This window comes from Panulirus ornatus, chromosome 9, assembly GCF_036320965.1.
Source record: "Panulirus ornatus isolate Po-2019 chromosome 9, ASM3632096v1, whole genome shotgun sequence".
In the NCBI taxonomy this organism is placed as follows: Eukaryota; Metazoa; Arthropoda; class Malacostraca; order Decapoda; family Palinuridae; genus Panulirus; species Panulirus ornatus.
The window spans coordinates 15362679-15384706 of NC_092232.1; the positions used below are offsets into that span (position 1 = coordinate 15362679).

At 38.4% G+C, this 22028-nt stretch overlaps 1 protein-coding gene across 1 annotated transcript in view; it reads right to left on the reverse strand.

The window, feature by feature from the left end:
- The window catches only part of sei (potassium voltage-gated channel seizure), a 924474-nt gene that overhangs the window by 604549 nt on the left and 297897 nt on the right, over positions 1-22028 (reverse strand). Inside the window, exon 12 of the mRNA XM_071664734.1 lies at positions 5952-6094. Within this exon, the coding sequence (XP_071520835.1) occupies positions 5952-6094 (143 nt within the window). The remainder of the gene's footprint in view (positions 1-5951; positions 6095-22028) is intronic.

Genomic DNA, 22028 nt, shown 5'->3' on the forward strand with positions numbered 1-22028 from the left:
GAGAGAGTGTCAGCAGTTTTGGTGCAAGAGACTGGGTATTAGTGACGGGTCATTTAAATGCAAAGGTAAGTAATATGGCAGCTGAGGGTATAATTGGTGCACAAGGGATACTCAGTGTTATGAATGGAAATGGTGAATAGCTTGTGGAATTGTGTGCTGTAAAAAGACTGGTGATTGGGAATACCTGGAGAGATACAAACAAGTACACATATGTTAGTAGGAGAGATGGTCAATGAGCATTAATAGATCATGTATTAATTGATGGGCATGTAAAAGATAGACTTTAGGATGTAAATGTGGCGAAAAGGGTATCTGGGAGGATCTGTGGAGGTGAGAGTGAAGATTTGTAGAAGTTTTTGGTAAAAAGGAGACAAAGTCAAGGAGAAGCGAATAGTGAGAGTAAGTGAGCTTACAAAAGGAGACTTGTGTCAGGAAATACCTGGAGAAACTGAGTATAAAATGGCAAAAGGTGAGAGCGAATGAAGTGAGGGGAGTGGGTGAGGAATGGGAGGTATTTAGGGAAGTAGTGATGGCATGTGCAAGAGATGTATGTGGCATGTGAAAGATGGGAGGTGGGCAGATTAGAAAGGGTAGTGAGCAGTGGGATGAAGAAGTAAAGTTGCTAGTGAAAGAGAAAATGGAGGCATGTGAGCAGTCTTTCCAAGGAAGGAGTGCAAAACTTGAAAAAGAGGGCAAATGAGAGTTGGGGTGAGAGAGTATCATCAAACTTTAGGGAGAATAAAAAGATGTTTTGAAAGGAGGTAATTTATGTGTGAAGGACTAGAGAACAAGTGGGGACATCAATGAAGGGGGCAAAGGGGGAGGTGATAACAGGTAGTGATGGAGTGAGTATTTTGAAGGACTGTTAAATGTGTTTGATGACAGAGTGGCAGATGCATGGTGTTTAGGCTGGGGTGGTATGCCAAGTGAGAGAGTCAGGGAGAGTGGTTTCATGAAAAGAGAAGAGGTGGTGAAAGCCTTGCGGAAGATGAAATCCAGCAAGGCAGTGGGATTGGATGGTACTGCATTGAATGTATTAAGAAGGGGTGACTGTTGTTGATAGCTTGGTAAGGATATTCAGTGTATGTATGGATCATGGTTAAGTGCCTGAGGACTGGTGAAATGCATGTACAGTGCCAATGTACAAAGACAAAGAGGATAAAGGTGAGTGTTCAAACTACAGAGGCACAAGTTTGTTGAGTATACCTGGAAAATTATAAGGGAAGGTACTGATCGAGATAATTAAGGCATGTACAGAGCATCAGATTGGGGAGCATTTTTAATGCTTATCTTTTACCATACTATATCCAATCTCTCCTGGCATTTTTTCACATCTCTTTTCCTAGCTCACTTACTATCACCATCTTCTTTTTGTTCATGTCATTCCCTCCTTTCCAAAATACTCCTGCAAACCTTCACCCTTGCCTCCATCAGGTAATGGTCAGTTTCCCCACCAGCTGCCCCTCTCAACACATTCATATCTAATAAGTCTCTTTTACATGCCTATCAATTAGTATATAATCTAATACTGCCCACTTTAACCATCTTTCCTACTCACCCACATATACTCATGCATGTCCCTCTTTTTATACCAGGTACTCTTAGTTACTAGATATTTTTCTGCAGACAACTCCACAAACTGCTCACCATTCCTATTCATGTTGAATATCCATGTACCCTAATTATACCCTCAATTATCACATTACTCAATCTCTAATTCAAATCACTAATCACTATTAACCAATCTCTAGCATCAAAACCACTCACACACTCGCTCAGCTGCTCGCAAAACACTTGCCTCTATAATTTCTTTTCATGGTCATGTGCATAAGCACTAATAATCACCTACCTCTTACAATCCACTTTCATCTTTACCCAGATCAGTCTGGTGCTCACTTCCTTACACACTTTCAAACATTAACACAACTCCTGCTTGACCAGTATTGCTTCCCCTTCCTTACCTCTTGCAGTGACACCAACACCTGACTTTATACCTAAAGCATACCCTAATCATTCTTCACATTTACCCTCGACCTTTGTTTCACTCTGAGCCAGAACATCAAGGTTCCTTTCCTCACACATATGACATATCTCTCCTTTCAACTCATTTTGGTTACATGCACACACTTTTAAATATCCCAGCTTGAACATTTGAGAACAATGAGCACTTCTCACTTGGTACCTTTTTCTGTCCTGCCTTTTAGAAACTGAAATACAATAAGGGGGAGGGGGTGTTCCAGCAAACCCCCCCCCCCCACACACACACACACACACACACACCTGCCCCTTTCACCTCTTTTAGTCACTTTCTATGACATAGAGGTTGAATTCTTTATGCTTTATCCCAGTATAAAAATCTTAATTATATCTACAATATTTTGCAGTGTCCTGGAAGATGTTTTCTGGTATTCATCTATAAATAACATATGTTCTTATGTTCTATTACATTTTCTCAGATATTCCTTTAATATCTTTCTCACATTTTTTACAAATGTTGTATGGTTGTGAGGCATGGGCTATAGACAAAGTTGTATGGAGAAGGGTGGATGTGATGGAAATGAAATGTTTAAGGACAACATGTGGTGTGAGGTAGTTTCATCGAGTAAGTAATGAAAGGGGTAAGAGAGATGTGTGGAAATAAAAAGTGTGTGGTTGAGAAAGCAGAAGAGGGTGTGCTGAAATTGTTTGGACATATGGAGAGAATGAGACAGGAAAGATTGACAAAGAGGATACGTATGTCAGAGGTGGAGGGTACAAGGAGAAGCGGGAAGACCAAACTGGAGGTGGAAGGATGAAGTGAAAAAGATTTTGAGCGATTGGGGCCAGAACATACAGGAGGGTGAGAGGTGTGAAAGGAAAAGAGTGAATTGGAAAGATGTGGTATACTGGGATTGATGTGCTGACAATGGACTGAACCTGGGCATGTGAAGCATCTGGGTAAACCATGGAAAGGTCTGTGGGGCCTGGATGTGGACAGGGAGCTGTGGTTTCGGTGAATTACACATGACAGAGATAGAGATGGAGTGTGAATGAATGTGGCCTTCTTTGTCTGTTTTCCTGGTGCTACCTTGCTGAAGTGGGGGTAACAATGCTGCTTCCTGTGGGGTGGGTTAGCGACAGGAGTGGATGAAGGCAAGCAAGTATGAATATGTACATGTGTATATATGTATATGTCTGTGTAAGTGTATGCATATGTATGTGTTGATATGTATGGAAAGGATCACTAATTTGCACATGATCAAGTATATTCCTATGAGTCCATGGGGAAAATGAAACATAAGTTCCCAAGTGTAATAATCACATCATCAGGGGAGATACAAGAGAGAAATATGAGTCAGTTGATATACTAGGAGGAGACGTAGCTAGGATGCCATTTGGTAAACAAGTGACTGTCCAAGACAGACAACGAGCATATCATAAACTTATCATGTGCACAAGAAGGGGAATTGTTTACAGATTTTATCAATAATAAAGCCATCCAATTTGTATAGACCTTCACTAATATTGTTATAATTCTTTGTGTATTTGATAATAAAAGATTCAATGCTATTTCTTGTGGTACTGGAGTTAGAGTTAATAACTGAGATGGCATCACTCCAGTTAATACAGTGATCGTAGTTTTTAACGTGACTAAAGAAGGCATTTGATTCTTGTCCTGTTCTTATACTATATTCATGTTGCTTAAGTCTAACAGAAAGATCCTTACCAGTCTGCCCAACATAAGACTTATCTCAATTTCTACATGGCACTTTATATATGCATCGAGGAGAATTTTCTGGTAAGTTCCTGATTAAGAAATTCTTTATAGTATTATAAGTGAAGTGAAGTGTTTTAGATATCTGGGAGTGGATCTGGCAGCGGATGGAACCATGGAAGCGGAAGTGGATCATAGGGTGGGGGAGGGGGCGAAAATTCTGGGGGCCTTGAAGAATGTGTGGAAGTCGAGAACATTATCTCGGAAAGCAAAAATGGGTATGTTTGAAGGAATAGTGGTTCCAACAATGTTGTATGGTTGCGAGGCGTGGGCTATGGATAGAGTTGTGCGCAGGAGGATGGATGTGCTGGAAATGAGATGTTTGAGGACAATGTGTGGTGTGAGGTGGTTTGATCGAGTGAGTAACGTAAGGGTAAGAGAGATGTGTGGAAATAAAAAGAGCGTGGTTGAGAGAGCAGAAGAGGGTGTTTTGAAGTGGTTTGGGCACATGGAGAGGATGAGTGAGGAAAGATTGACCAAGAGGATATATGTGTCGGAGGTGGAGGGAACAAGGAGAAGAGGGAGACCAAATTGGAGGTGGAAAGATGGAGTGAAAAAGATTTTGTGTGATCGGGGTCTGAACATGCAGGAGGGTGAAAGGAGGGCAAGGAATAGAGTGAATTGGAGCGATGTGGTATACCGGGGTTGACGTGCTGTCAGTGGATTGAATCAAGGCATATGAAGCGTCTGGGGTAAGCCATGGAAAGCTGTGTAGGTATGTATATTTGCGTGTGTGGACGTATGTATATACATGTGTATGGGGGGGTTGGGCCATTTCTTTCGTCTGTTTCCTTGCGCTACCTCGCAAACGCGGGAGACAGCGACAAAGTATAAAAAAAAAAAAAAAAAAAAATTATTGTTGCTGAAGGCAACATTTACAGTAAACGATTTAAGCATATGGGAAGTAAAGTAAAATTATCATTAAAAGGGAGAACTAAAAGATTCTTTGTGTCAATGGCAGGTTTGCGTTCAACTCTATAAAATGAATTCTTTGCTAACTTAAGGGATTTATCCATGAAAGATCTAGGGTACTTTAACCTCATAAATCCCTATTGACAGGTTACAACAAACCTAACCTATTAATCTAGCATAATGTACTTGACATTCTTGGATGAAGTTTCACCTCATTTAGAAAATGAAAATGTAAATAAAATTCTGAATCCAAGAATATATAACTATACGAACATAGCCATAGTTCTAGAATCAGTTTTGGCCATTCATAAAAAGAACTGGGCAAATATCAGTTTTTCAAAAATATTTTCTTTAGGGATCTCTCTTACAAAAACCTACTTTTTACACCTAATCGGAAAACTAAGATAACTTTGATGGTGAAATTGTAAATTTAGAAAATCACCTTGAAAGCTTAAGATGCACTCAAAGGGTGAATTAAACCTCATATCTAATATCATCTGTGGCTGTTTGAAAAAATGCAGAGAACAGGAAGGGCCCTAACATGCAGCTACTAAACTATTTCTGTTGGCACTTACTTTCACACTTCACAATTTTAGTTTCATCTGCGAAGTATGAGCTAGGTTTCAGTAGGTTCACTGATGGAAAGTCTAATTAATGTGGGTATAGTTTTTAAGAGGGACATCTCTGATATGCAATGGAAACTGAAATCGTTACATATGACAACAAATAAATAAGTGAAGCCATCAAATGTAAGGTTCAATACATGAGGGACTTTTCTAAATCATATATAATTAATGTTGTGTAATACCTCTCTGATTTTGAAGGTGAACTGATGCTGAATTTTTTAAAACTACTGTATTTCCTTATCTTGCAAATAGCAGCATTAGATTAATTAGGTATCTGGAGTTAAAGGTTCCAATCTCTGTTCTACAATGTATGCAAAAGCATAACTTTTTTATCTCATCTCAGCCCTGGACCAACTTCACTCATACTGCACACTTGCAATTGGCAACAAGACAAGCTCAAGAGCTGAATAACTATAAACCAAAAATGAAGGAACTTACTTGATAAGGAACATCTATATCTTGGAAAATATGGACTGACATAAGTAGACAAATAATATCAAAACATCTGTGCATACTAAAAACTGAGATAAAAAGTTTTGTTAAGCATTTACCCAACAACATTTTACAATAAAAATATAAATAATGGACTTACTCTTACACCTCTTTAAAATAAAGGTAAAGGGCCACTATCCATAAATGATGATATTCTGCCAACTTACCTAGAATTGCCATCACAACGTCATCTTTCAGGATCTCAAGAGAACCCCTGGAGATGAAGTACATGGAGGTGAGGACATCACCTCTGTGAACAAGTGTGTCCCCAGGTGGAGCATGTGTTGTTTTGAACTTCATACTTAGTGCTCTGTCAAGGACATGAGGTTAGATTAGATAGAATTTTCAATTCTAGGGGAAGTAATAGCAGTAATTAGCTAAAATTCTTTAGCTAATTCTGAACTGAAACTAGCTGAGATGTGTAAAAGCCAATGCTCTGGGGTAAGAAAGGAAGTAAGGACACTTGAAAAGCTGAAAGGGGAACAACATTCAATACAGCTGGAGAGGGAAAAACTACAGTATATCAAATCATTATAGGAAATTTTGGGGATGAAATGTTCTGAACTAAATGGAAATAGAATGTTAAGCCAAGCTCTGATCTGATAAAGGGATGGGAGAAAAAGGTTAATCAAAGATTTGATCAGTAACATTGGAAAGACAAGTCAGTCAGAATGAACTGTATGGACCTGAATGATACCATGCCAGAACGTTTACTGATGAATACTGAATGATAGCTTAAACGAAGCTGAAACTGTAAAAAAGGTGTGTTAATTAAAAAATAAATGAACTGTATGGGTAAGAATGACAAACAAACCAACATGTACGATAGAAGATGGAAAAAACTAACTGTTAGGAACGCCAATGTAAAGAAGAGCTTTGTACTATCAGAATATTAAAACAAGTTAAAAAAGAGTCCTACAATGTAGGATGGATTCAGATTATAAGTCAGCCAGGTTCTGATCTGCAGAAGACAAAGGCACAGATTTGCTATATCTACAAGAAGAAGAAGTGGACTGCACAAAAGTTGAAAACTATAAAGCATGGAAAGACAAGTATGGTGAAACTCAGGAATGGTGCACTGCAATAGACTGGAAGGGTTCAATAAAGCTAAAGGCAGAGATTCAATTTAGGTCACAATCCTGTACTATGAAGGACAAGCATCTGTATCAAACGATCATGCACAATGGTAGGTAAGAATAAGTAATCTGATTTATTCTTTACGTGGCACACACAAGGAATACAGGTATAAAGGATTTGGCAGCCCATTAAAAGACAACAAAGCAGATATGGAATTCATAATCAATCGGGCAAAAAATACTTGAAATAAATTTTAAGAGGAAGTGTTTAAAGACAAATAACACTGCTATACTAATTGGTCAAAAGTTGAAAAAGTAAAGGTAAGCTTAATGCCCTAAGCTCTGTAAAGGTCTTTATCTTTACTAAAAGGGTCTGTATCTTTACTAGTATGTTGTAAATGAAGTACACAAGATTCTTGCATGGAAGTCTTGCTTAATCAATAAAAATATTCAAAATGTGAATCATAAAGCATTTCTTTGATTCAGCAGGATTTATTCTGCCTAATGATAACTGAAGAATTATGGGTTCTTTAAAATCAAACAGAAAAGTTACTAAGATCCTTTATAACAAAGTTGAAGAAGTTTGTGTTATTTCTTTAATAAATATGCAATAGAGGTTTTACTACAGAAGCTTTTCTTCAATAACATCTAACATTTAAAATAAGATCATTTCTGTGAAAATTTCATCAATCATGTAATGATACATAACCTAAACTAAATGATTGGTAGTACAAAGGCAATAATTTTACTCTCTCATGTCTCAAATCCGGCATTCTATATTCCAGTAACTCTCAAAAACCAGCACTTGTCAGGGTATTGATAGTCACTGTAAGCCCCAGCTCTTCAAATTCAAAGTAATCACCTTTTACTATCTTAATCTACATCAAAGGCATGTTTATCAAAGGAAAACCTGATAACATGAAATAAGTAACACTGTAAGATCAAATGAAGAATTCATTAAAGCCACTGTACAACTCCAGGTGCAGAAACTTCAACCCCTTCATGAAGCCTTAGTCTGGTAATCCTGAGCTTGAGTTTCATTAACTCTCCAAGCACAGCAAGACCAACTCCTATCATAGATGAGATGTAAGACCTGTCTCCTGCCTCACCTGAGGCAACAACCTCATTGCAACAAAATGACAATCATGTTTCCTATCATCCATGACAAATGTGCCAAATGCCTTTCTGAGCACTTCACCTAGGTAAAGCATTGTAAAAAGTCAAGGTTTTTGGAAAACCCAACCCATATTTTTTTTTAAACCAGGTTATATAGAATAAAAGCCAGGCATTCCAAATTAAAAAAAACTTTTTTAGGAGGGAATATCAAATGTTACTACACATCAAAATCATCAATGTACTGGAGGTTCCTACACATATAATGATGAATAATTCTATTGTTTGGTAGCATGATATTGGAATCAAAGCTATCAAAAGATTTGAGTAGTTATAGAGCTTTGGCCATGTACTTTTAACATGTTGATGCTGCAGTCTGTGGACTCTGCTAAGTATTTCTGTATTATCAACTTCTTATTGCTCTGCAAGTTCACTTGGTTCTATACTATTTTGTACAATTATTATATGACCTAAGATAATTGTATAGATAACAAATATCATAATGACTATTATTGTTTATATAACAGCACTTCATTTAATTCTTAAAGGAACCTTGATTAATAGGAAACTATGAAGAGAATAATTACTGTTGAAACATGATATATCAATATCATTATACTCAAGACAATCAGCAGACCAAAGTTTAGCTTAGTATTCTGCTAGTTACCACTAAAATCAAGTTTGGAAGCTTTATAGTGACTAGGAAAGGCAGATATAAAGGTACAGAGTGGAAGAAATGAGGGATGAATAGGGAAATAAAAAGCAAAGATGTAAACATTGTAATAGTAAAATAAGCTAAAAAACAAAAAAGATAACTTGTGAACACTTGAAGAAATGTTAAGAGCATATCAAGAAAAAAATAATGACTTGGAAAATAATTCAGTTAACTGTGAGGATCCCATAGAATGCTTAAAGGTAAAGCAGAAGAGTGGTAAATAGTACTTACAATTCAATTCTGTAATGTTATGTTCACAAAATCTGGAGGGTTATCATGTTTCTGATGTTTTTGAAGTTGCTTCAAGCTTCGTCATTTCATCAAGATGATAACTTAGTAAAATGATCATTTGTTGTAAAGATTAACAAGGAAAGCAAATATTCTTTTTTCTCTCATGTAAAGAAATACTTATCATATGAGGTAATGTTTGCCTCTACCTTTATTCTGAAGAAAATCATAGTTTTGAGGAAATGACTTTAAGGCATATCATGAATCTATTTTACAAAAAAAATTAGTAACTAAAGCACCACAAAATGATTAGAGGTAAAGCAAAAAAGTGGTAACTTGCACATGAAGCTTAATACTATAATGTTATGTACGCAATAACTTAATTGCTATTAAGTTTCTAATGTTCATAATGATGACTCAAACTCCGATATTATAAAAAGGAAATTACCTAGAGTAAGTTTTCATTTGTGTTTTAAAAATTAAGATGAACCTGTAAATTCTCAAGGAAAAGCACAAATTACTTTCTTTTGAGGTAAAGAAATAGCAACTCTTCATTTGAGTTACTGTACTTCTATACTTTTGAGGAAAACTATAGTTTTAAGGAAATAACTCTATGGTAAACTTTATCATCAATTTATTTTCAATGCAATACTTTTGTGGTCTCAGTGGTTGATACAATATATTTTCATTTCCTGTGCCCATTTTTAGTTTGAATGAGCTACTCTCAGGTAACTATCACTAAATTTGCATCAGTAAAACTAACTTGTAACGCATATAAATACCACAACGGTACCAAAGTATATTTACACGGAAAAATAACAGCAATAAATAATACCCATATTAAAAAAACCCTGGGTTCTTTAACCTAAAAGCCCAACTCGAGTGGGTACATGGGTTGCTACCTGAGTATGTCCATTGCAACTCTGCCCATGTGTCAGTGTACACGTATATCTAGGAATCAAGAACAATTAAATTCTTTTATCTTCTCTTATGATAGTTTGTCATTTCCCAGAGCAGATAACACCAGGAAAAGACAAAGAATGGCCTCATTTTTTATCATCTACTTTCCAGCTGTCATATATAATGCAGCCAAAACTAGGGTTATTTTTCCACAGTTAAGCCCCTAAAGTGGTGGTCCTTGACCACTTCATACACTCTGGTTCTTCCAAAAGACAGCAAATAGCACCCCTTCATGTCGCATCATCTATTCATTCAACACCACGCATGCCTCTTATCCTCCTAAATGTTCAGACTCTGATACCTCAATGCCCATGTCTTTTTCACCCTTCCATCTCTTTCTTGGACCACCCTTTCCCCTTGATATCCTAACTTCTGACACATACATCTTCTTATTCAGTGTCTCTTCACTCATCCTCTCCATGTGTCCATACCATTTTAGCACACCGTGTTCATCTCTAAATCATACTCAGATAACAACCACACCTCTCCCTTACACTATCAATTCTTACACAATTTACCCTCCTCACACCATACAATGTACTAAAGCACTTCATTACCAACACAGGCTGTCTGATCAAAGCCAATAGACTTATCAAAATATTACAGCCTTTGAAGCTGCAGAAATGCCACACGCAATTTCAGTGATGAAGGAAAGAAGAACTGGTGGTCATAATCGAGACATAAAGAAACATACAATTAAGGTTATGTTTGCTTTGAAGTCCTTTAGCCAAAAGGTACTCAGGGAGGCAGAGAAACTTAATGACAAGGTGAAATTTAGTGGGGTATTCATCAAACAAGACAGACCAAGGGAAGAGAAGGAGAAAAGCAAAGAACACAATTAGATGGCAGAAAATGGGAGACAACGTATGAGGCAAGAGGAGAGAACATCTCTGCCAGCACTGCAGACAGGTTAGAAAAGTTAGGTAATGGAAATGTCAGACAGAAAGTAATGTATACAAATGCAGATGGATTAGTAATAATGATAAAGATCTGAAATTTAGGAATTTTATGAGGGAAAATGTACATGATATAGTTTGAGTTGTACAAACAATGCTTCTTATAAAGATAAGATCTCCCATATTCTGCCCAGAGGAATACATGATAGCAAGGAGGAAATGAGAAGGGCAAGAAGGGGAAAGATTGGCTCCCTTAATAAAAGACTGACTTAAATTTCAGGAAATAGCAGAAGAGAGCCCATTCATGCAATACCAAATGGGAAGAATAACTGTGGAGAAGTGCACTGAGGTGTTATTATCATTTAATACTCAAGGGAATTTTAACAAACAAGAACAAATATACAGTGATAACAATGAAGAAACAATCAGGATAGTATACATGAAGCAGCTACATAGTCCCTTCCTTGGGATGGTAAAATACTGTTAATCTGCACAGGAGAATGGTGACCGAGAGTCTGATGGTATGCACAGTGCATCAGACTAAGGAGGAACAATGTGATTTCAACTTTCAATAGTGGTAGAGAGCATGTGGACCAGGTGTTTGTTTTGAAGAATGTTTGGAAGATATATTAAGTGAAACAAAAGAATTTACATGTGGCATTTATGGATTTGAAAAAACTATATGACAGAGTTGATGAAGATGTTTTGTGAAAGGTGCTATAAATATATATGATTTGGAATAAAAGTTTATAAAAGCAGAGAATTTTATCAAGAAAGTAAGGCATGTGTGCAAGTAGGTAGAGAGGAGAGTGAGTGGTTCCAGGTGAAGGTGTGTCTGCTGCAGAGGTGTTTAATGTCACTATGGCTGTCTAATATGTTCATGGATGGGGTGGTGAAGGATGCAAATGCAAGGGTCTTAGACAGAGGGGCAGATAAGCAGGGTGCTGGAGACTGTAGAAGCTAGTGTCCAAGTTTGGGAGTGCGTGTGAAAGGAAAGAGCTGAGAGTAAATGCAAATAAAAGTGAGGTTATTAGGTTTAATAGTGCAAATACAAACAGTAGCTGGGGCGTGATTTGAAAACAAAAAACTTGGAGGAAGTGGAAAGTTTTAGATATCTAGGAGTGAACGTTGCAGTGAAGAGAACCAATGATGCTGAGGTGAGTCATAGGATGGGTGAGAGGGTGAAGATCTTGGGAGCATTGAGAAATATCTGAAAAGAGAGGTTACTATTTGGAAGGAGAAAAATGGATATCTTTGAAGGCTGTTCTAACGATGTTTTATGAAGGCAAGCTTGGGCTATAGATGAGAATGTGGGAAAGAGGAGGAACATGTTGGATATGAAATGTATGATGACTGTATGTGGTGTAAGGAGGGTTGGTTGAATAAGAAATTATAGGGTGACAGATGTGTAGTAATATGAGAACATGTTCGAAAGCTGAGAAGGGTGTGTTGAAAAAGTTTATCCATATAGAAAGAATGAACGAGGAGAGGTTGATAAAGAGGATATATGCATAAGAAAAGGATGGGACAAGAGGAAGGGGGTAATGAACTGGAAATGGAAGGATCGAGGAAATAAGGAGGAAGGGGAGAAAGAACTGGAGATGGAAGGATCGAGTGAATAAGGTGCAAGGGGAGTGAACATTCAGGAGAGTTAATAGTGTGCATGGGATAGACTGAACTGGAGCAATGTGGTGTATGGGGGAAAATGTGTTTCCAGTGGACTGACCCAGTGCATTTGAAATGTCTGTGGGACCTGGTTGTAGAAAGGTGTTTGTGGTTTCAGTGCATTACATATGACAGACAGAGAATGGATGTGACTGAATTTTGCCTTTTTAATCTGTTCCAGGCACTACCTCACTATTGCAGGAAATGGTAAACAAATAAGAAAGAAACACGTATTTAAATGTACGTGTACATAGTAACCATAAATTATGAAATGTTAAATTTAGTAAATTTGCCTCATGAGGATCCCTTCTCCCCCACTATGTCAGCTTACTTGTTCATGCATATCTTTAACTTTTTTTTTTCAATTTCTTTTTGTCCACCTTGTTAGCAACATTCAGAAAGTTACCCGGAATTTTGGGACTGACTTCTTCCCACAACTCAGTACTCTTTCTCAGATATCCACATCCCACTTTTTTGCATGCTTCCCTTAATACTTTCCATTTCTGATCCAACCCCCTAATTTCATCTGCACTCACCTACACCATTCCTCACCCAATTTCTCCAGGTATCTATACACAAGCCTCTTTTTCAAGCTCACTCACTTTCATCTCCCTTTTCCTGCTCAATTAATTTCCTCTTTTATTAAAGTCACTTCAAACTTTCACCCTCACATCCTCAAAGAAGTGAAAAGACATCACACCAGCGGCCCCTCTCAGATTATTTACATCCAACAATTTCTCCTTTGCACACCTAATATAATATTTAGTATATATTCCAATCATGTCTGCTTACAACCACAGGGTTAAATAAGAAATTCCCAATCAGATAACTTGACAAGCTGTTCCCATTTTCATTTATACTAGATGCCTTATATACCCTTAACTGCCACATAACATGCCCTTGCATCCAAATCTCCAACCACTAATACTCAATCTCTTGCATTAAAACTGCTGACTCACTTCCTTAGCTCCTCCTCTAAAACATTTGCCTCCCCTCACTCCTCTCACCAGGTCCTGATAATCATCCACCTCTCATTCTCCACTTTCAATTTAACCCACATCATTCTACATTTCACTTCCTTACACTCTTCATCACATTCCAACACTCCTTCAGCAGCGGTATCATGCCCTCCTTTGCTCTTGCCCTTACACTAACCCATTGTTCCCTCTTCCTCATGAGCTAAGTCTCACTCAAAGACAAAATATCCAGATCTCTTCTCTTTAAACATACACCTATCTCATCCACACACAGTCAGACATCCCAGCCCAAGACTTCATGAGGGATGAACACTCCTTCATTGGCTTCTTCTGTTCCCACTTTTCAAAACTGAAAGACAAGGAGAGGAGGGCTTTCAGCCTCTTACTCCCAACCCTTTTAGTCACCAACATGCAGAGGATACAAGAGAAGTCATACTTCACCCTTATTCTCTGATAATACAAAGCCTAAACTGAGTTCAAATGATCCCCCTACCCTTTTATATCATACACTCAAAACTACCCAAGGGCCCCTTTCTCGAAAGGGACCTAGTTTTACCCCAGAACCCTTCTTCTAGATCTCTCACAACTTGCTGGTTGTGCTACTTCCAGTAGCAAGGAAAGGATGGACTCCTTTGGAATGGGAAGTTCTCTGACCAGACTACTCATTTCATCAACAGATGATGGTCAGCCTCAATGAAGGTGACTTTTCACTCATGTTGTAACCAAGGACAAGCAGAGTCTAGTAACATCAACCAACTCCTATGATAGATGAAATGCAAGACCTACCTACTTTCTTACCTGAGGCATTAAACTCATTACACTAAAATGACACTCATGTTTACTTATTGTCTACCACAAATAAGCCAGGTCACCTATTGCTACCTCAAATGAAATGTACATTTTGGAATCAGCAACAATTAATACTTTTCCTAAGTACAGTAAAAAAGTAAGTTATACTGTTGTACAGGACTTAAATGTACTTAAATATTGTGAAAAAAAAAACTCTCTTGGCAATATCAATGCCAGACATCTGGAAAAATCTGATATACGACAATTTCTCAGCACCAAGGTTGCTGGATCTGAGTCAGTGTGGACATATATTTCTGGCAATAATTAGTGGTCATCTGATAGATATAAAGTGTTATTGACATTCATGTACTACATTTATAATACTAAATATAGAAGAATAAAAGTAATTTGCTTTGAAACTCCCATGAAGTGTAAATGGAATGGTGATAAAAACCTATTTCTATAGTAATCTTTCCAAATCATTTATAAGATTCTATTAAGCAACTAGGAATTACACAAAGTGCAAAATTATAAACCATCTTTGTTTGTGAGACATTCCTATCTATCTATCTATCACTATCTATATCCCTAGTGCCCTGTTCCTCAGGGAACTCCAATAAAGGGGTGGCCATGGCAAAAGAGTCTCCACTTAGCCATCCTTACATGCCTCCCTCAGATACACCATTCAACACATTCTTCCTCCATTTCTCTCCCTTCTGTATTTCTCAACTCTATGTTCCCATGTTACAGGTGGTCTTGCTCTCACACCAAACTCTTTTATTGTACTATCATACACTCTCCTTGCAAACTCCCTGTCTTGCATTCTTTCCTTATGCCAAAACCATCTTGAAGTATTATGTTTCATCCACTCTCCCACTCCACAATTAATTCCCTTTGCATTTCTTGCCATACCACATATCTCATACATCTTTATTTCTTTATTCATTCCACCTAGTCGTATCACATGCTCTTCTCAAATACTTCATTTTCATAGCCTGGATTCTTGACCTCTGAGACTCATACCATGTCCATGTTTTGGCTGCATAAGGCACAGTTGGAAGGTCTATACTGGCCTTTAATCATCTTTTCATTTCCTTACTTATACCTCTACCCTTTATTATTCTATTAAGAGATCCAATGACACTTCTACTCTGTAATGCTATCTCCCTTACCTCTCCTTTCATATCACCAAATGTACCCAAGACAGCTCCTAAATGCATAAAATCTCTCATCTCTTACAGTATGTCCCCCATATCTAAAACACAGTTTAGTAAACTTTCTTCTTACACTCTATTTGGTTTTGCAAAATCTATACTTTCACTTTGTTTACTTTCAAACATCATTATTTTACTTTTACTTGTATTTACTTATGCTCTCACACACCATGAAACACATTCACAACCTTCTGCATCTACTCTTCATTCTAGGCAAACAATAGAGTATCATCCACAAACAGGCTTGCCACTAGCCACCATATCTCACTGACATACTCCATCTCTGCACTCCTTTCCCTTGTTTAATTTTCATCTCTTATCACTCCATCCATACATATATAAAGAGGCACACTGACATCACACAGCTCTGCCTCAAACCCATGCATGCTGAAACTTTTGCTCAACTCTCCAAACACACATGCATTTGCACCTCAATAGAAGGCTCTCACACCATCCAACAGTTGTCCTGCTAACCCATCTATCCTTAACACATCCCATAAAGCATTTCACTCAACTCTGGTCTACGCTTTCTCCAAATCTATAAAAGCTGCATGCAACTTCCTAATTTCTGCTAAAATACTTTTCTATGGTCATCTTTACCTCAAAAATCTGATCCACATATCCTTTACCTTTACTAAAACCCCCCAAACTACTTTTTCTGCATTCAGTCACTCCCATCACTCTATCAATCAACATTCTTGCATACGCTTTTCCTGGTATACTTAACCGACTTATTCCCCTATAATTAATGTATACATCCTTAGCACCATTTCCTTTGAATGAAGAAACAATAATATCTTTCACCTGCTCCTCAGAAACAACCTTCTGTTTCCATGCTAAATACAAATATCACATGCATCCACTCCATCAAACTTTCTCCTCCATACCTCAGCATTTCAACTGTAATCCCATCCACTCCAGGTGCCCTTCCTACCTTCAGCCTCATTTTAGCCCTTCTCCCCTATTCAAGGGGATAGGGGAAAAAGAATCCTTCCCACGTATTCCCCACAGGTTCTAGAAGGCGACTAAAGGGGGCGGGAGCGGGGGGCTGGAAAGCCCCTTCCTTATATTCAAATTTCTAAAAGAGGAAACAGAAGAAATAGTCAAGCGGGGAGTGCTCATCCTACTCAAAGGCTCAGATTGGGATTTCTGAATGAGTGTGGATGTAACCAAGATGAGAAGGAGAGATGGGTAGTATGTTTGACGAAGAGGAAAGGAACCTGGATGTTTTGGCTCTATGTGAAACGAAGCTCAAGGGTAAAGGGGAAGAGTGGTTTGGGAATGTCTTGGGAGTAAAGTCAGGGGTTGGTGAGAGGACAAGAGCAGAGGAAGGAGTAGCACTTCTCCTGCAGCAGTTGTGGGAGTATGTGATAGAGTGTAAGAAAGAGAATTCTAGATTGATGTCGGTAAAACTGAAAGTGGACGGAGAGAGATGGGTGATTATTGGTGCCTATGAACATGGTCCTGAGAAGAAAGATCATGAGAGGGAAGTGTTTTGGGAGCAGATGAGCGAGTGTGTTAGCAGCTTTGATGCACGAGACCAGTTTATAGTGATGGGTGATTTGAATGCGAAGGTGAGTAATGTGGCAGTTGAGGGTATAATTGGTGTACATGGGGTGTTCAGTGTTGTAAATGGAAATGGTGAAGAGCTTGTGGACTTGTGTGCTGAAAAAGGACTGGTGATTGAGAATACCTGGTTTAAAAAGAGAGATATACATAAGTATACAGATGTGAGTAGGAGAGATGGTCAAAGGGCATTACTGGATTACATGTTAATTGACAGGCGTGTAAAAGAGACTTTTGGATGTAAATGTACTGAGAGGGGCAGCTGGAGGGATGTCTGATCACTGTCTTGAGGAGGTGAATGTGAAGATTTGTAGAGGCTTTCAGAAAAGAGGAGAAAATGTTGGGGTGAAGAGAGTGGCGAGAGTAAGTGAGCTTGGCAAGCAGACTTGCGTGAGAGATTGAAAGTAGAATGGCAAAAGGTGAGAGCAAATGACATGAGGGGAGTGGGGGAGGAATAGGATGTATCGAAGGAAGCAGTGATAGCTTGCAAAAAAGATGCATGTGGCATGAAACAGGTGGGAGGTGGGCAGATTAGAAAAGGGTAGTGAGTGGTGGGATGAAGAAGTAAGGTTGTTATTGAAAGAGAAGAGAGAGGCATTTCGATGATCTTTGCAGGGAAGTAATGCAAGTGACTGGGAGATGTATAAAAGAAAGTAGCAAGAGGTCAAGAGAAAGGTGCAAGAGATGAAAGAGAGGGCAAATAATGAGAGTTGGGGTGAGAAAGTATCATTAAATTTTAGGGAGCATAGAAAGATGTTTTGGAAGGAGGTAGATAACGTGTGTAAGATGGGAACATCAGTTTAGGGGGCAAATGGGGAGGTAATAACAATTAGTGATGAAGTGAGAAGGAGATGGAGTGAATATTTTGAAGATTTGTTGAGTGTGTTTGATGACAAAGTGGTAGATATAGGGTGTTTTGGTCAGGGTGGTGTGCGAAGTGAGAGGGTCAGGAAGAATGGTTTGGTAAACAGAGAAGAGGTAGTGAAAGCTTTGAGAAAGATGAAACCTGGCAAGGCAGTGGGTTCGGATGGTATTGCAGTGGAATTTATTAAAAAAGGGGTGACCGAGTTGTTGATTGGTTGGTAAGGATATTCAATGTATGTATGGATCATGGTGAAGCGACTGAGGATTGGCCGAATGTATGCATAATGCCATTGTACAAAGGCAAAGGGGATAAAGGTTAGTGTTCAAATTCCAAAGTTTGATGAGTATTCCTGGGAAATTATATGGGAGTGTATTGATTGAGAGGGTAAAGGCATGTACAGAGCATCAGATTATGAAGAGCAATGTGGTGTCAGAAGTGGTAGAGGATGTGTGAGTCAGGTGTTTGCTTTGAAGAATGTATGTATGAAATACTTAGAAAAATAAATGGACTTGTATGTGGCATTTATGGATCTGGAGAAGGCACATGATAGGGTTCATAACAGATGCTTTGTGGAAGGTTTTAAGAGTATATGGTGTGGGAAGTAAGTTGCTAGAAGCAGTGAAAAGTTTTTTACCAAGGATGTAAGGCATGTGTACGAGTAGGAAGAGAGGAAAGTGACTGGTTCCCAGTGAATGTCAGTGTGTGGCAGGGGTGCATGATGTCTCCATGGTTGTTTAATTTGTTTATGGATGGGATGGTTAGAGAAGTGAATGCAAGAGTTTTGGGGAAAGGGGCAAGTATGCAGTCTGTTCTGGATGAGAGGGCTTGGGAAGTGAGTCAGTTGTTGTATGCTGATATACAGCTCTGGTGGCTGATTTGGGCGAGAAACTGCAGGGATTGGTGAATGAGTTTGGGAAAGTGTGTGGAAGGAGAAAGTTGAGAGTAAATGTGTATAAGAGCAAGGTTATTAGGTTCAATAGGATTGAGGGGCAAGTTAATTGGGAGGTAAGTTTGAATGGAGAAATACGGAAGGAAGTGAAATGTTTTAGATAGCCGGGAGTGGACTTAGCAGCAGATGGAACCATGCAAGCGGAAGCATGTCACAGGGTGGGGGAGGGGGCAAAGGTTCTGGGAGCATTGAAGAAAGTTTGGAAGGTGAGAATGTTATCTTGGAGAGCAAAATGGGTATGTTTGGGAATAGTGGTTCCACTAATGTTATATGCTTGTGAGGCATGAACTAATAGATAGGGTTGTTTGGAGGAGGGTGGATGTGTTGGAAATGAAATGTTTGAGGACAATAGGTGGTGTGAGGTGGTTTGATCGAGTAAGTAATGAAAGGGTAAGAGAGATGTGTGGTAATAAAAAAAAGAGTGTGGTTGAGAGAGCAGAAGAGAGTGTATTGAAATGGTTTTGACTCATGGAGAGAATGAGTGAGGAAAGATTGACAAAGAGGAATTATGTGTCAGAGGTGGAAGGAAGAAGGAGAAGAGACCAAATTGGAGGAGGAAGGAAGGAGTGAGAAAGATTTTGAGCTATCGGGGCCTGAACATACAGGAGGGTGAAAGGCGAGCAAGAAACAGAGTGAATTGGAATGATGTGGTATACCAGGGTGGACATGCTGTCAATGGATTGAAGCAGGGTATGTGAAATGTCTGGGGCAAACCATGGAAAGGTCAGTGGGGCCTGGATGTGGAAAGGGAGCTGCAGTTTCGGTGCATTACATGTGACAGCTAGAGAATGAGAGTGAACGAATGTGGCCAAAATTTTTGTCTTTGCCTGGTGCTACCTCACAGGTATATATGTGTGTGTGTGTGTGTGTGTGTGTGTGCTGTTTCCTGTGTGGCAGGCTGGTGACGGGAATGGATGAAAGCAGCAAGTATGAATATGTACACGTGTATATATGTATATATGTCTGTGTATGTTTATGTATATATACATTGAAATGCATATGTATGTATATGTGCGTGTATGGGCGTTTATGTATATGAATGTGTATATGAGTGGTTGGGCCATTCTTCGTCTGTTATTTCGCGCTACCTCACTGACGCAGGAAATAGTGATTAAGTTTAATAAATAATATATACCTCCTGTTTTGCTACAGGCCCTTGCACTTGTATCTATTCCTTCCATCCTTCATACTCAGCCATGGAACAATTGCTGGCTTCCCTCCAACTACATTCATCAGTTCTTCAAAATACCTTTTCTGTCTTCATTTCACTTCTTCCTTTTGATTTAGCAGCTACTCTTCCTTTCTTCTCACATTAACATTTCCACTCTCACATCCATCATTTTCATCTCCTTCCAGTACAATTTCTTATTTTCCCTAAACTTTTCACTCAACTTACTTCTAAAATCTTCATCCACTCTTTCTTTGGTTTCCTCTATCAACTTAATTTCACCTCCACATTTTATATTCTTCCCTCCTCCTTTGATTACTTCCACAAGTACATTCCTTTTAAGCAATCTGCCACATGCCTTTTTCTACTCTTCCACAGCATCTTTAATATCTTCCATTCACCATGCATTGCCCTTTTCATTCCTATATCTCATAACCGTGTATCCAAATACTAATTCTACAACCTTTAATATTTCTCTAAACATTCTAAATACCTCATTCACACATGACTGCATTTCTACAGTCAGTGCACTTCCATCTACCCTCCTTTCATACTCCTCCCTACATTTTTCTGATTCATCTTCTTGCTTGTCAACACTTTTACCTCTCCATTCTTCCTTACACCATACCTCCACTTCTCCCTGATCCTCATCACCATAAGAACCACAAAATGGTCAGTCTCCAAGAATCTTCTCACAATTCTAGCATCTAACAAGGCCTTTCTCAATCTTTCATCCATTGCCACTGTCAATCAAAGCCTTTGCTCTTCTCTTCCATCATTTCTCATCCATCTACAACTGTGGATCACTTTGTACTATAAAAAGGTGTTTGCATGGAACAGACCCCTCTCAGCACAGACATCCAGGCACTCCTCATGTACCAACTATCTTGCCAATTTCATCACATCCCATTTTCACATTCATATCACCCATTACAACCACTTTCCTTTATCTAAATTATCTAATATGGCAATTTTGCTTATGGTTTTACATGATACGAGTTTAAAATAAGACATTTTTTGTGTTCAGTGCATATAAAAAATCTTTTCCAACCCAAATCATTATAAAAAAAAGGCTTCTTTTCTCGTGGAATTTTTCAAAAAACAAAAAACTATCATATAAAATGTCCCAAAATCATATCCACTGCCACATAGTCAATCAATGCCTTTTGCTTTTCTTTCCCATCATTTCTCATCCATGTATAATTGTGGATTGCTTTGTGCAATAAAAAGGTGTTTGCATGGAATGGAACCCTCTCAGCACAGGCATCCAGGTACTCCTCATGTACCGACTATCTTGCCAATTTCATCACATCCCATTTTCACATTCATATCACCCATTAAAACCATTTCCTATACCTACTTAAATTATCTAATATGGCAATTTTGCTTATGGTTTTACATGATACGAGTTTAAAATTTTAAAATGAGTTAAAATGAGAAATTTTCTGTGTTTAGTGCATCAAATAAAGCTCTTTTCCAACCCAAAACATTACAAAAAAAATGCTTCTTTTCTCATGGAATTTCTTTTTCAAAAACAAAAACTATCATATAGAATGTCTCAAAATCATATCCTCCTATATCTAAAATAGGAGGGGTTTTGAATAATATATGTTGCTGCATACCTTGCAAGTTAGAATAATGAAAATCCTTGCAGAATGTTTTTATGTATTCTTGACTGTTTACATACCTATTCTCTTTACATATCATATACCAATTCAAAATTACCTCTTTATTGGTATTCATTTTTTTATAACACCTGACTGCTGTTTCCTGCATCAGCGAGGTAGCACCAGGAAACAGACAAAGAATGGCTCATCCACTCATGTACATGTATATACATAAACGCCCATACACGCACATATACATACTTATACACATCAACATACACACATATATACATACCCATACATGGACATATAATATATATACATGTACATATTCATACTTGCTTGCCTTCATCCATTCCTGGCATCACCCTGCCCCACAGGAAACAGCATTGCTACCCCGTGCTTCAGTGAAGTAGCGCCAGGAAAACAGACAAAAAAAGGCCATATTCGTTCACA